Source organism: Muntiacus reevesi, chromosome X, assembly GCF_963930625.1.
Source record: "Muntiacus reevesi chromosome X, mMunRee1.1, whole genome shotgun sequence".
In the NCBI taxonomy this organism is placed as follows: Eukaryota; Metazoa; Chordata; class Mammalia; order Artiodactyla; family Cervidae; genus Muntiacus; species Muntiacus reevesi.
In genome coordinates this window covers 127000411-127016220 of record NC_089271.1, presented here as the reverse complement: position 1 = coordinate 127016220, position 15810 = coordinate 127000411, and the positions used below count along the sequence as shown (strand labels likewise).

Here is a 15810-nt window from a genome sequence, read left to right as displayed (position 1 = left end):
AAGCTGAACACTTCTCTCATTTCTTAATTTAAAAACAAAGACCTATAGAAAATGCACTAATTTTGTCTTTATGGATATTCTTCAACAGTCAAATTTATTCTTAGTAACACATACCATATAATGTACATCTTACCTATTAAAGATTTGATATTTTCTAAGATTAAATCACTAGTAATATTTCCAGATAAATCTTGCCCCAATTCAGCAATCAGCTTGGCATAACCTTCATTTTCTTCTCTTAACAAATTAAATTTTTGCTGCTTATAACTGAAATTAGATAAACATCATAAAAAAAAGATAAAGTTAATTTCAATTAACAGGCCTGCATAAGATTAATGTATTCTTTTCATTGAATTTTCTTACTCTTATATAAAACCACCAAAAGAACAGTTGTTGAAAGTTTACCTCTTTGTATATCTTTTAGGATAGAAAATAACAGTGATTCATAAGAGACATCCCAATATGAATTACACAGGGGAAACCAGCTACACAAGGAAATGATTTTGCTAACATAACACTATCTCCATCATTGACAAGAATATACTCTAGAATAAAGCCATAGTTGTAAATTATTTTACTGGTAGTAATAAAAACATTGATTATTTTAACTTCTAATAAGGAAAAAAAATTAACATTGGTTTCACACAGGTAGAGTTCACTGCTGACTCAATAACCATAGGCCACTCTTAGAAAAAACACGAGACACACTCTAACAGCAAAAACAACAAAAGTCTTCAAAACACCTTTAAAAACTTCTGGTATTCAACATGGGAAGTAAAAAACATACACAGGCACTTGATCTACAACATAAAAATACATGTACTTACAAGAGTTTTGTCTTGATTTTAACTGACTTTTGATTGAATTGCTGTGACTGTTTGATAAGCCCTAACGATTCCAATGTTTCTGGATCCAAGCGTTCCTTTAGAACTGTGTCTGAAACTAAATACTGTATTAAAAAATATTAAAGGCCATTTATTCCTCAGCATTCCAACTATGCATCCACAATCTTAAAACATATGCAAAATAATTTTCCCAAATAAGAATATTAAAATCACATATTATATATATATATATCAACAACTTTATAAAAAGGCTTAGAACTTCAATTTAACAAAAATGATGACTCTCAAAGTATTGAAAAATACAACATGTAGTTTTTTAAAACTTCACTAAAAATTATATGCATGCTCTCCATAGCCTACAAATGACAAGAACTACAGATATAATTCTGATTAAAATTAAGTCTGATTAAAACTGAATTTTCTTTTAGCTAATGCAGCACTTCAGCCTTCTTTGGTTTCTACTGTTTAAGTCAGATTCTAGTGCAGCAAACACAAGGACATTCTTCCAGGTCTGAGTAATGCCATTCCTCCTTAGTTCTAAATTTATGAACATAAAATGGTTTACTAGACAATGATTATGATAAGTTCTAGAATTTACTATTTTTAAACTACCTCCATTCTTTTTCTCCTTGCCTAATACTTTATGAAAAATCGTTCAGTTTAAAAGCTGTCAAAATCATTTCTACTCATCTAATAGATGCTTACCTTTTCCTTAGTTAGAAACTTCCTAGGTCAGGAATATCACCAAAGGTTCTATATGGATAGATAGTTTGATACAGTAGCACGCCTATTTCATAGAAATAGCGTGTCTAATTTTACAAAGCATTCCATTTCAAAACCCAAGTCTCACCTTATAATGAACAGTCAACTGAATGTCAATATCCTCCTCCATTAACATGATTAATTGTGATTACAATCATTCCATAAACAATTGAGAAATGGAAAGTATTTTTTAAAACTTACCAAACATGCTAATACCAATTGTGTAAAATAGTCTCTCTTGCTTTTTTCTTCTAAACAATTTGTCTCAATATCTACAATGATGAAGGAAAAAAAGATGAAAGTTTGATTTTTCTAGACTACAGAACCATAACATACCTCGCTTCTTTAAAACTAGCTAAATTTAAAATACCTTATTCTGAATTGGGGGGGAAAATTTAAACTGTGATAAGCATAAGCTGTCCCTCATATGCATATGAATATTAGAATTAATTTCTCATGATACTGAAGACTGACCTTGTGACCAATGGCATATCCATAAAATGGTCAGTTGATTATGGAGCTATGTGCTAAGGCACTGGAAGCAACAAAGCTTCAAAAAACTACTGCTTTCAAAAAAATTGGAAACATTCGGGAATTTCCTGGTGGTCCAATGGTTAGTACTTGGTGTTTTTCACTACCCAAGACCTGGGTTCAACCTTTGGTTGAGGAACTAAGGACCCGTAAGTCATGTGGCATAGCCAAGAAAAAAAAAAAAAGGAAACATTCAAGCAAAGTTTAAATGACCACATGTCAGAGACACTAAGGTGGAAAATTGAACTGGGTGACAACAAAGATCTCTTCTAATACCAAAGACCCTATTTTTCATGAAGATCAAGCCCTTGACAGAACATGTTCTAACCAAGGTATTTGGTCACCAACTCTATGAAAACTGTATTAGAAGATATTTTTAACATCCTATTTTGTATTACAATTCTAGTCAGCAAAGAAAAATTCAGTGAAGGTTTTCATTTTCTTCCTATTTAAATATTTTTTTAAATGACACTTCCTTGAGCTTCAGTAAATTATTCAAAGAATTTGTCAAACCATTTTCTCATCTAAAGTATAGAGGAAATAAACAATTAGTTCTAAATGCTAAGCATCAAAAACTTCAACCAGGATTAGCAGGATTACCAGACTGATCTCAGAATTATTGTTTTAACTGATTACACACCATCACTTTACTTTAAAAATCAACTTATATTTAAAATGTACTACAGAAAAAGGCACCCATTTTAGTGATGCAATAAAAACTGTCCTCTAAGAGTTCTAGGGTTCCCCTCAGGCAGACATTGTACCACTGCTATCCTTCAGTTTACTTTCTATTGACATCACTAAGAATCAAGAGAGAAGAGGATCTATTGTTAAACACATCCACATTTTCCTGGCACTTCTCCACTTTTCCTTCTTGGAAAGTGCCATTTCCGAATATTCTGAATGCTACAACTAAGCACACAATCAGATCAAGGGTATTAAGGGAATTTCAGGGTGCAATTTACACACCCTGTAATGTACTTTAAATTGCAGTACAATCTCAATCTCTCAGTAAGACTTTAAATTTACATGCATCTCATCAATCCTTTCCAGGGACTCCCAAGTGGTCTCCCCATTAGCTGGTTTTCTGGTCCCTCCCCAGCCTAGAACTTAAAACATACTGATCTTGAGAGGTCAGGACTAAATTGGGCCTCTTCTTTTAACCAATGTCTATCTACCCTCCAAGGCCTTATAGTCCCTAATATCTACCTCCAAAGTCCCTAAAATGAGAGTACTTGGGTAGCAGGTTCATCTTCTACAAACCAAATATACTCTCCTCTTAGCCACCAGACCTGATTAAGATTAAGAACCCAGAACTCTCTGGGTTCTGACCATGTTAGGAAATGCTTAATGGGACCTCAGTAAATTTCTTAGCTAAGTTATCTCAATCATCAACACAGGAATCTATTATCCCAATTATGCCTTCCCTGTTTACTTTATTTTTTTTATTCTGACTCATGAAACTATTCCAATAAATTCATATACTATTCCTGACTCCTCAACCCCAAATCAGCATCAAACTTCTCTTTAATTTCCCTCTGATTTTACTAAAAAGTCCTCAGTCATTTAAAACTCTAGGCCCACTATTACCAACCACCTAACCCAGCTCAGAGGTCCCAACAGTGCATGAAGTTACACCACACTTTCCTTTTGGGTTAATATATTAATTAATACCTCTCAGGCCTGCTCACCCTTACATGATTAGTCTTTTAAAGGAAAATGCTATCTCAACGAGGAAAGTACAGCACTGATTTTCCTTATAATTGCCAAAATATTATAAAGATAACATGATGCAGTAAAAAGATCATGGACTCTAGAACCAAAAAGACCCAGGTTCAAACCCTGCCTTACTAGTTGTGTGGCCTTGAGAAATTACTTTCCTAAGCTTCAATTTTCTGATGCATAAACCTACCTTACAGAAAACATTAAATGCTTAACATATAGAAGGTATTCCAAAATGGCACCTATATTATTATTACTGTTACAATCATTATAATTATCATGATCATTATTATTAGAGATAGCTCACGTTCTTACTCCTATTTCCCTATCTTGGTATGGGGTCACCCTTGGATTATTTTTTTTTTCCTGCCAAGGGTAGGAGTGGGTGAGTGAGGGGGCAGGTGTGGGAAATTCTCTTTCCAAGTTTGCCATCCTAATCTTGCTTGTAAAAATGGACTGGATAGGCTAAAAGAAATTTCCCAAGAGCAACCAAACACCATCTTCATGAATTCATGTTACTAGTAAAAAGCAATGACTTGTAACAATAATTCTTATTACTACACAACTATGAAGGGAAAATATATCCTAATAAGTCAATGAAAAAACAAACTACTAGAACTTTACTGATAAGCTGATAACTGATTATCCACAGAAAGACAAAAATATATTTCTGACACTATCAAGGACTAACAGCTTCCACAAACTGATATCTACAAATCATTCTTTCAGGCTTATAAATGTATCAATTCAGTTCAGCTGCTCAGTCGTGTCCAACTCTTTGCAACCCCATGGACTGCAGCACACCAGGCTTCCCTGTCCATCACAAACTCCCGAAACTTGCTCAAACTCATGTCCATCAAGTCGGTGATGCCATCCAACCATCTCATCCTCTGTCGTCCCCTTCTCCTCCTGCCTTAAATCTTTTCTAACATCAGAGTCTTTTCTAATGAGTCAGTTCTTCGCGTCAGGTAGCCAAAGTATTGGAGTTTCAGCTTGAACATCAGTCCTTCCAATGAATATTGGAAATCAGCACTGATTTCCTTTGGGATTGACTGGTTGGATCTCCTTGCAGTCCAAGGGACTCTCAAGAGTTTTCTCCAACACCACAGTTCAGAAGCATCAATTCTTCGGCGCTCAGCTTTCTTTATGGTCCAACTCTCACATCCATACATGACTACTGGAAAAACCATAGCTTTGTCTAGACAGACCACTGTCGGAAAAGTAATGTCTCTGCTTTTTAATATACTGTCTAGGTTGGTCATAACTTTTCTTTCAAGGAGCAAACATCTTTTAATTTCATGGCTGCAGTCACTATCTGCAGTCATTTTGGAGTCCAAGAAAATAAAAGTCTGTCCCCGTTTACATTGTTTCCCCATCTATTTGCCATGAAGTGATGGGACTGGATGCTATGATCTTTGTTTTTTGAATGTTGAGTGTTAAGCCAGCTTTTTCACTCTCCTCTTTCACTTTCATCAAGAGGCTCTCAGTTCCTCTTCACTGTCTGACATAAGGGTGGTGTCATCTGCATATCTGAGGTTATTGATATTTCTCCCAGCAATCTTGATTCCAGCTTGTGCTTCATCCAGTCTGGCATTTCACATGATGTACTCTGCATATAAGTTAAACAAACAGAGTGATGATATACAGCCTTGACCTACTCCTTTCCCAATTTGGAACCAGTCTATTGTTCCATGTCTGGTTCTAACTGTTACTTCTTGACCTGAAGATTTCTCCGAAGGCAGACAAGGTGGTCTGGTATTCCCATCTCTCAAAGAATTTTCCAGTTTGTTGTGATCCACACAGTGAAAGGCTTTGGCATAGTCAATAAAGCAGAGGTTTTTCTGGAATGCTCTTGCTTTTTCTATGACCCAATGGATGTTGGCAAGTTGATCTCTGGTTCCTCTGCCTTCTCTAAATCCAGCTTGAACATCTGGAAGTTCTCGGTTCACATGTGTTGAAGTCTTGTTTGGAGAATTTTCAGCATTACTTTGCTAACATGTGAGATGAGTGCAATTGTGAGGTAGTTTGAACATTCTTTGGCATTGGAATGAAAACTGACCTTTTCCAGTCCTGTGGCCACTGCTGAGTTCCCCAAATTTGCTGGCATATTGAGTTTGAGTACAGCACTTTCACAGCATCATCTTTTAGGATTTGAAATAGCTCAGCTACAATTCCATCACCTCTGCTAGCTTTGCTCATAGTGATGCTTCCTAAGCTCCACTTGACTTTGCATTCCAGGATGTCTGACTCTAGGTGAGTGATCACACCATCGCGGTTATCTGGGTCATTGAGATCTTTCTGTATAGTTCTTCTGTGTATTCTTCCCATCTCTTCTTAATATCTTCTGCTTCTGTTAAGTCCATACCATTTCTGTCCTTTATTGAGCCCATCTTTGCATGAAATGTTCCCTTGGTATCTCTAATTTTTTTGAAGAGGTCTCTAGTCTTTCCCATTCTATTGTTTTCCTCTATTTCTCTGTACTGACCACTGAGGAAGGCTTTCTTATCTATCCTTGCTATTCTTTGGAACTCTGCATTCAGATGGGTATATCTTTCCTTTTCTCCTTATAGTAAAAACAATTTTTTAAATTGAAACTTGACTCATGTTGTATTTATTTGTCATATAATATATTTAGCACCTGCTCTAAAAATTAAAATCAATCAACCCAATAGATAGCAAAAACAAATACTTTATCATCTAAACCAGGAGTTTTAAGATTGACAGAAGGCACAATTAATAATTACGCCATGGAAAACAAAACAGAAATGGGACATACTGTCATCCGATCAACTGTCTGCTCTTTTCATTTATCATTCACAGTTCACAAACATTTTGACCTGTTCATAACATTACTGATGTTATAAAATCTTAAACATCATGAAGGATCAAGGACCAGGCATTGAGATTTGTTGCAATCAAATTCCAGATTCTCAGTAAGACAAATTAAGTAACCTATCTCATTCTAAGAGTTAAGATTAATGAGCTAAAGTAAAGTAATTCATTCCAGCCTGACAAACTCTCAGAGAATAAGTCTTATTTTAAAGTGAATATTATAATGTCTGGTAATGTTTTCTAACAGATTAAAGTTACAGAACGTTTAAGACTGATGCGGAAAACTGTGCTCAGATACTTTAACTCAGATTTAAAATAAGAGAAATATATTTGTAATATACATTATTTTTCAAATCCATGCTTCCCATGGAGGGATACTACCTTTTGTTCCAAGTCAAAGAAATATCCCATTCTTATCTTGCATGTGAAAATGAAACTCACTCAGTCGTCTCTGACTCTTTGCGACCCAATGGACTATAGAGTCCATGGAATTCTCCAAGCCAGAATACTGGAGTGGGTAGCCTATCCCTTCTCCAGGGATCTTACATTAATTCTTACTTATTCTGGACAAAGAGAGAAGTTGCTGTTTCCAAAGCTGGTTTCTCATCCTCAAAACAAAAGTATTTTTGATTACTTTGGCTCTTCTTGCTCTTTCTAAAATTAAAAATCAGAAGAGTACAATAGCAAAGTAATTATCTCTCGAGTGTCCTAAGTTTGATATTCTGACATTCATTGATAACCTGCATTGAATAATATTAATTAGGTGGTTACTAAAATCTGAATAATTCAGACTAACTTCAGAAAATCTGGATTTTTAAACCTGGAATACTTAACTTAGGTCAATTTTATACAAAGATACATTTGGAAAAATTCAAACTATTTAAATTATAAACTAGAACTATTTAAATATAGTGATTAAATTCACATTTGACTTACAATACTATATTCTCTATAAAGTAAAAAATATATATAATCTATATTTGTAGAAACATTTGCAAAATCCTTAGTTAAAAAAAAATATTTTATTTAACAAAGAACATTAATTTTCCAAACAGCACTTTTTACAAGTGAAATAAAGGCTATTTACAAGTGAAATTAATACAGGCTTATTAATACCTACCTAATATGCAGAATACATCAGCAAGAATGGAGGGCATATCCTCACGAAATTCCTAATTTTAAAAAAATACAATTATTCATAGTAAATACTAGAATAGCACACTAGCAAGTATTATGGGTTCACAACAACACTCTTCAGTAAAACATAAAAACAAAACCCTAATACCACTATGTTGACAAATAAAATTCTTCAAGTTTCATAATACAGAGAAAATTAAAACAGGGAGATAATAGTTAGAAAACCTGTTTAAATGTCTACCATGAAATAACTTGAGTTAAAAAAAAAAAAGGAACCTTAAACAAGCAACTCGGGAAATAATAAAAAACACAAATGAGTAACATTTTTTCAATGAAGTTTCATGTCAGAAACCACTGGAATTTGGAGTACCTTACACCTATCTAAAGTAAGATTGTTTAAAATGATACATTTTTCACCTAAAACTTTAAATGCTGTGCTCATACCTGAGTCAACATTGACCTAAGCAAAAATCATAGTATTCAGAACAGAAATCTGAAAAATGCAATAATAGTAAGTACAAGCAGCTGTCTCATAACTCAAGATTCTCTGAAGATGAAAATAATTACAAAAAATCTATATTTTCTTTATGCACTGATGTTTGCAGCCTTTGGAGAAACGGATCCAACATTTATAATAGATTTGTCTCCTGACTTCACATTCCCATGCCCAATTTTAGAGCCATTTTCCATTAGTAAGGATCACTGTTCAATTATTGCAATTAGTTTGCTGGCACTATAGCAACACTAAAATTAGCCTATTTTCAAAGAGTAAAGAAAAGAAATATAATTCTAAAGAAAAACCTGGCAGCTATAAGAGACACAAGATATGTTTCTGTGGCTAAGATATGGGACAGTGCAATATGGGACTATGAGAATCTAGCCATCACAAAGGATCCAGCTGCAGAGGTATATATATTACTAAGCACTCAAAGAAAGGGAAGCTAAGTAAGAATGAAACACATTAAGTTCATTTGGACTATTCACTCTCAATAAGTGGGAAGAGTATTAGAATCAAATTCCATTAACACAATAAACCCTATACTCATGTCCAATTTACAGAATGAAATGACCTTAATTGCCAATCAGACATTAGTCTTTTCTTAAGGGCTATGAAATCTGGCTATGTCTACTTGAATGAAAGTGCTCCAAAATAATAGAGCAAGACAAGAGTTTTCAAACACGGAATATCACTTATTGAAGAAATAGACTACTCCTACATGAACTAATCAGATAGAGACAGTTTAGGGGTAAAAGAGGAACTCATACTGAACCTCTACTGCTCAAATACATCTCAACATGATGGGGGACAAAAATCACAACAACTAAACATAGAAATTCCTTAAGACTATTCTTGGGAAAGCAGAAAAATCATACAAAGCTAAAGGCTACAGAAATTTAAAGCCTGCAGAAATTCATACAGATATCAAGAAACTCCAGGTACCACCTCAAAAATACTTATTATGAAAGCTGTTCTCGACTGGACATGTAATTTTATTTATACAAGTGTAAAACCCAGCCTAGTAAAAATAAAATATCACTTGTAAAAAAAAATGAAACTTAACCCCTGCTGTACAATAAACATCTTTACAATTTGAGAGTTCATCTTTCAATTCAAATACCAAACAACCATGAAAAGTATCTTGTCTGAATCTAACTTAACCTTTCTAGTAAACAAAAGTTTGTGTGTTAGTTGCTCAGTCGTGTCTGACTCTTTGTGACCCCATGGACTGTACCCTGCCAGGTTCCTCTGTCCATGGAATTCTCCAGGAAAGAATACTGGAGAAGGTTGTCATTCCCTTCTCCAGAGAATCTTTCCTACCCAGGTCTCCTGCATTGCAGGCAGTATCTTTACCATCTGAGCCACCAGGGAAGCCCACTAAACAAAAGAGTGAAACAAAGTTTTTTTTTTCTCACCTTTCAATAGCCACTGAAAGGTGAGGGAAAAAATCTAGTTATTATTTCTAAAGCAAACATGAAAATTAGCATTAAGTAAACATTAGAATCATACAACTTCATTTTAAAATAATTTCATCCTCAGTTTTAAAAATATATTTAATTTCTAAACATAACCACAAACAAAAGAAAATGTTTTGTTATGCTAATATTGAGAGACCATTATAACCAATATTTTTTATAGATGTTTTTGCTCTCCCAGCTTACCTAATATTTTCTGCTCTACTCATAGCCACAGACAAAGATTAAAATACCTATACTACTGTCCAGCAACAATGGCTTACCATTTTGAATAAAATAAAACACAAGTTATATACTTCAGGATCCTTTTATCAAAGGCAAAAAATATGTAACAATTATCAAATTAAAAAAACATACATACACATACTTACACTAATGTCACTAAGAACATTAGATGCCTGTTCATGCTTTAGATTTCCTTTAATGACATGGTATGACAATTCATAAAGAGCTTGCTGGAAATCTGTCAAACATAAAAGAAACAGTGTAAGGACACAATCTCTTGAACATGAAAGGTAGACCCTCTAAGGGAAGACCTATGTATTTCCTACTTCTCAGATTATTATAAACACCAATAATGATTAAGAAAAATATATTTCTAATGCTTTTCTGTAGCAGATTTTTTTCCTTTCATTTTCACAAAAACACAATACTTAAAGAGTAGAAAAAGGCATGCTGCGGTTCATGGGGTCGCAAAGTCAGACACAACTGAGCAACTGAACTGAACTGAACTGACTGCACTACTGTAACATAACTATTGCTTGAGCACTTCCTTCCAATCCTTTTCTATATGTCTACATATTTTACATACTTGTATTCAGAGTTCACATCATTTGGTACTCTGATTCCCCGACAAACACTTTTAAAAGTATTTCCTCCTGCTACCAAAGTCTACAAAATTATTTTTAAGGACTGCATAGAACTCCAGCAAATGAATATAAATTAACCATTCTTCTCACCAAGAGATTTTGCTGATTTTTCTAACTATATTCAGATTATAGTTAATTCAATATCAGGGCTACACTGACAACAAACAGGTAAGGAATAATAGTAAATATAAAACCCATAACCTGTCAGAGAAATTTCTCCCCAAACCTAAACCTCAACTTTTCCTCTATTTCCATCAGAACTCAAACTAAAATATATTCAGCCCTTGGTATCCACAAATTCTGTACCCATGAATATGAAGGGTTGACTTTATTCACTGTACTATGCAATTTTAATAAGGGACTTGAGGATACTCGGATTTTGCTATTCGAGGGGGTTCCTGGAACCAATTCCCTGTAGATACTAAGGGATGATCATAATTACATATGTACATACAGACAAAAAAACAGCAGTCCTGTGAGAACTGTCAACCACAAGTACAGTTGTCTCATTCACAATTAGCATAGCACTCCTTTCCTGGAGGAGTTTTGGAAGGAGGTAGGAGTTAATGGTCAGGTGAACATATCCTTCCAGCTACCTTTTTCTTTAGTCCCAAACACTAAAATCTTTACCTCCTTCCTCTCTTTAAAAGTAAGAAAACACACACCAAGGAAACCAGATCTGAAAGAGACACCTGCACCCCAATGTTCATCACAGCACTGTTTATAATAGCCAGGACATGGAAGCAACCTAGATGCCCATCAGCAGACGAATGGATAAGGAAGCTGTGGTACATATACACCATGGAATATTACTAAGTCATTAAAAAGAATTCATTTGAATCAGTTCTAATGAGATGGATGAAACTGGAGCCCATTATACACAGTGAAGTAAGCCAGAAAGATAAAGACCAATATAGTATACTAACGCATATATATGGAATTTAAAAAGATGGTAACGATAATCCTATATGCAAAACAGAAAAAGAGACACAGATGTACAGAACAGACTTTTAGACTCTGTGGGAGAAGGCAAGGGTGGGATGTTCAGAGAGAACAGCATTGAAACAAGTATATTATCAAGGGTGAAACAGATCACCAGCCCAGGTTGGATGCATGAGACAAGTGCTCAGGGCTGGTGCACTGGGAAGACCCAGAGGGATCGGGGTGGGGAGGGAGGTGGGAGGGGGATCAGGATGGGGAACACATGTAACTCCATGGCTGATTCATGTCAATGTATGGCAAAAACCACTACAATACTGTAAAGTAATTAGCCTCCAACTAATAAAAATAAATGGGAAAAAAAACCAGAAGCAATATTATAACAAGTTCAATAAAGACTTTAAAAATAAATAAATAAATAAAAGTAAGAAAACAAGTAACTCTAAAAACATTAATGTAAAACAAACTCAATTTATAACCCCCTTTGGAAGGAAATCAAAAAATCTTTCAGGGCAATATAGCAAGTTAAGAAATCAAATATTTAGGAGTTTCCCGGTGGTCTAGTGGTTAGGGGAGAAGGAAATGGCAACCCACTCCAGTGTTCTTGCCTGGAGAATCCCAGGGACGGGGGAGCCTGGTGGGCTGCCGTCTATGGGGTCACACAGAGTCGGACACGACTGAAGCGACTTAGCAGCAGCAGCTAGTAGTTAGAACTCAGTGCTTTCACTGCCATGGCCCAGGTTCAATTCCCGTTCAGGGAACTGAGATCCCACAAGCCATTCAGCTCAGTCATAAAAATTAAAAAAATGTTCAAAAGAAATCAAATAGTTAAAAATCTTAAGAAAAAAAAAAAATCTTCTCCTTTGGTCTACTACTAGCCACAGAAAGGAACATAATAGAAATCAAAACTTATATCAATCTCCCCTTAAACAAAGAAAATAGTATCTTACAATGAAATTAATTTGTCCACTAAATAATTCACAAAAGAAATATAGCCAGATTATCCCAATTCCTTATGAAGGATTCATTAAATATATTCTACCTTTCTCACAAATATGCCTTCATTATGCTTATAATAAATTCATAAAAGCTAAAATGCAAAGGAAAAATTTCTGTTACTATGGTAGGAATATGAGGTCATTTTCATGCTTTCAATTTCCATTAATAAAATGCTTCTGTAACAAATAATATTCATTTGAAATTATCCAAATAACTAAGATTTTTTAAAAAGCACTCACTCACAGAAGAACAAAACAGCTGAGCATCATAAACTAAATTCCCATAAGAATATGGGCTCACAGGGGCTGAGGGAATTCTAACCTTAATCAAAGGAGATTAAAATAGAGAACAAATGGCCCAGGCCATTTTGCTGACACTGACACAAAAACAATCACAATGTAATCCACAAAGTAGCAAAGACAGTCCCTAATTCACCATTTAAATGGCTAGGAACTCCTGTTGTATTTTATCCACAGAAACAGTAAGTGATGTCTTAGAGACTACCAAGACTAGTCCACAAAACCCTGCTAAATCTACACGAAAATTGAAAAACTTTAGATTTACAATGGGGAGGAAAATTACAACCCTTATAATTATACAGAAAAGAATAAATGCTAACATTTCAGAAAAAGCAGCTTCAAGAACCACCACAAGTAAAAGGAACTTCTAGAGATTCTAGACATTCTTTGTGGAATATGAGCATTTTAGCCACTAGTTATGTCAAATATCACTAGAAATGCTCATGTTCATCAGCCATCCTTACTATGTTATTTTATGGGGGGAGGGGACTTATAAAAAGAACTTATAAAAGCAGCAGCATGTACAAGGGAAACTGCCTTCCTGAAATGAAATCAATTTGGAGAGAGAGGCAAAAAGAGAAAAGGCAGAAGGAACAATACCCAAAGTCAATCCCCCTGAGATATACAAAGGAAATTCTAAAGAAACAACATTCAGTTCCCTGCAAGTAGACAAGAGCAAGAGAGAACCCCCCGCAACTGAGCCACTGAGGTTACACTCCTACTATTTTGAGTTTCATATGTGAATCAGAACAACCATGCAAATTAACAATAGTCCGATAGTTATTAAAGATCTAAATAGTTCCATTTAAAACTGTAAGAGTAACCACCCTGTTATGTTATTTAGTTTTTCTGAGAATTTTTTTTATTTTATCCACTTAAGCTTTCAAACACAAACAAGATCCAAGTTAACTGAGAAGTTAGAAACTTGTTTTAAACATGAGGCGGGGAAAACTATCCAAATGCTTTTAAAAAGGACTCTTTTTTTAGTTTCTTATTCTTCTGACAGTCAACTGACTTATTCAAAAAAGGCATTATATTAACAACCTCAAAAATCTTTATGAATGATCTGAAATTTTAAAAGCAGTATGACTGTAAAATAACTCTGGGGACTGAGCAAGGAATGTTAACAAGTCTTTACCCAAATGACAGAAAGAAAAACGGTTCATTCACTCATTTGAAAATGCTTTCTACTCAAAAAATCCAAATGTTCTTCAAAAAGTATATATTTTCATATTAAGATAATATTTAATTTTTGATAAATGTAAACATTTAAAGAAAATCATCTAATAACTTACTTAAAATAGAATATTCATTATAAATTATTTTTCCAGATTGGAAAAAAATGTCATGGATTCTACCCCCAGTGAAAGCTACATATGAAAATGGTTTAAATTACTGGGCATCATTGCTTTTGTTTTTGCCCCTCCTTTTCTGAATCCATATATCTAATTTTAAATTCATAAAAATTAAACAGTAAATCCTTTAAAATTAAAATAACTAAAAATTTACATTCAGTTTAATTGCATAACACTTTACTTAATAAATCATATTTGAGATATGCAGTCATAAACAACTCTTTTGCTTGTAATGTTTTCCATGACAACTGCCTTTAACAAGATCCCCAGATACCACCTAAACATAACCAACCAGCTTTAGTAAAAACACTGAACCTCAGTTTCTGCAAGTTTCTGAGTACAAACAAGATCAAAATTAGTTTCTCTTTCCATGCTAGCTCTTCTATTTATAAAATTTAATGGAAACAGGGTATTTTATTAATTTTGACCAAGCCAAATCTCATAGCTATGATACTTTTAAAAGTCTTACCTCTATAAGTTGAACTATCGTGGCTTTTATTTTCACTGAGGATCCGGCATAAATGCAAACTAGAATAAAACAAATAATCTGTATTAATTTCTAATTCTAACACAGACAATCCTTATACAGCACATTCTATCAACTAAAAACATCTGGAAATGTTTCACATATTTTAAATCCATTAGTCTATAATTTAAATAAAATAACATAAAACCATAATTGGAAGATGCTAATGAATCAAGACATTATTTTGAATGAAAATGAGTAAATAAAAGAATGGAAATCAAGCACTTATTCTGCCTTTTGTATACAAATCAACAGTTGATAAGAAATGCCTCTGTTAGTATTTCAGCTAACAAACAAAGGTATGATAGAACAGCACCATTTTTAAGTCCCTAATAAATTCAAGAATCTAGACATCTATCAATGGCTGTTCACATCCTAAGACGCAATCCTGATCCTAATACAAGAATACACCACCACGTATGAGGCTATCTTTGAGGAGGGGGAGCAAAACTTAAATACAAACTGTGGGGAAATGTACAGGACAATGGCCCAGTCTCTTCAACAAATATATTACAAGGAAAAATAAAAGATGGTGGGGGATCCTCAGGGTAAAAAAGGCTTAAGAAGTACATCTATTGCAATGTATGCACTTCCCTGGTGGCTCAGATGGTAAAGAATCTGCCTGCAATGCGGGAGACCTTAGTTCGATCCCTGGGCTGGAAGATCCCCTGGAGGAGGGCATGGCAACCCACTCCAGTATTCCTGCCTGGAGAATCCCATGGACAGAGGAGCCTGGTGGGCTACAGTCCATGGGGTCGCAGAGAGTCAGACACGACTGAGTGACTAAGCAGAGCACAATCACAATGTAGCATAACCACAGTGTATGGATCTTTACTTGGATCCTGTTTCAAACAAATACTTTTTAAAATAACATTTATGAGCCAACTGGAATATTTTATAGACTCTTTAAATGACAGATGTTGAAATATTTACATTTACATGAAACATTTACTTCAATAATATGGGGAAATGGGTACAGTTATAGATGAAACAAGATTGGCCAGCAACTGATAAATACTG

The 15810-nt window shown here is 34.5% G+C and overlaps 1 protein-coding gene across 11 annotated transcripts in view; it reads right to left on the bottom strand.

Moving 5' to 3' along the window:
* Window positions 1-15810, bottom strand: part of THOC2 (THO complex subunit 2) — a 113183-nt gene that overhangs the window by 82294 nt on the left and 15079 nt on the right. For all 11 annotated transcript variants that reach the window (XM_065916641.1, XM_065916642.1, XM_065916644.1 and 8 more), the window contains exons 2-7: window positions 14734-14792; window positions 10175-10266; window positions 7813-7864; window positions 1809-1879; window positions 828-949; window positions 134-267 (exon numbers count right to left, since the gene is read on the bottom strand). In XM_065916641.1, the coding sequence (XP_065772713.1) occupies window positions 134-267; window positions 828-949; window positions 1809-1879; window positions 7813-7864; window positions 10175-10266; window positions 14734-14792 (530 nt within the window). The remainder of the gene's footprint in view (window positions 1-133; window positions 268-827; window positions 950-1808; window positions 1880-7812; window positions 7865-10174; window positions 10267-14733; window positions 14793-15810) is intronic.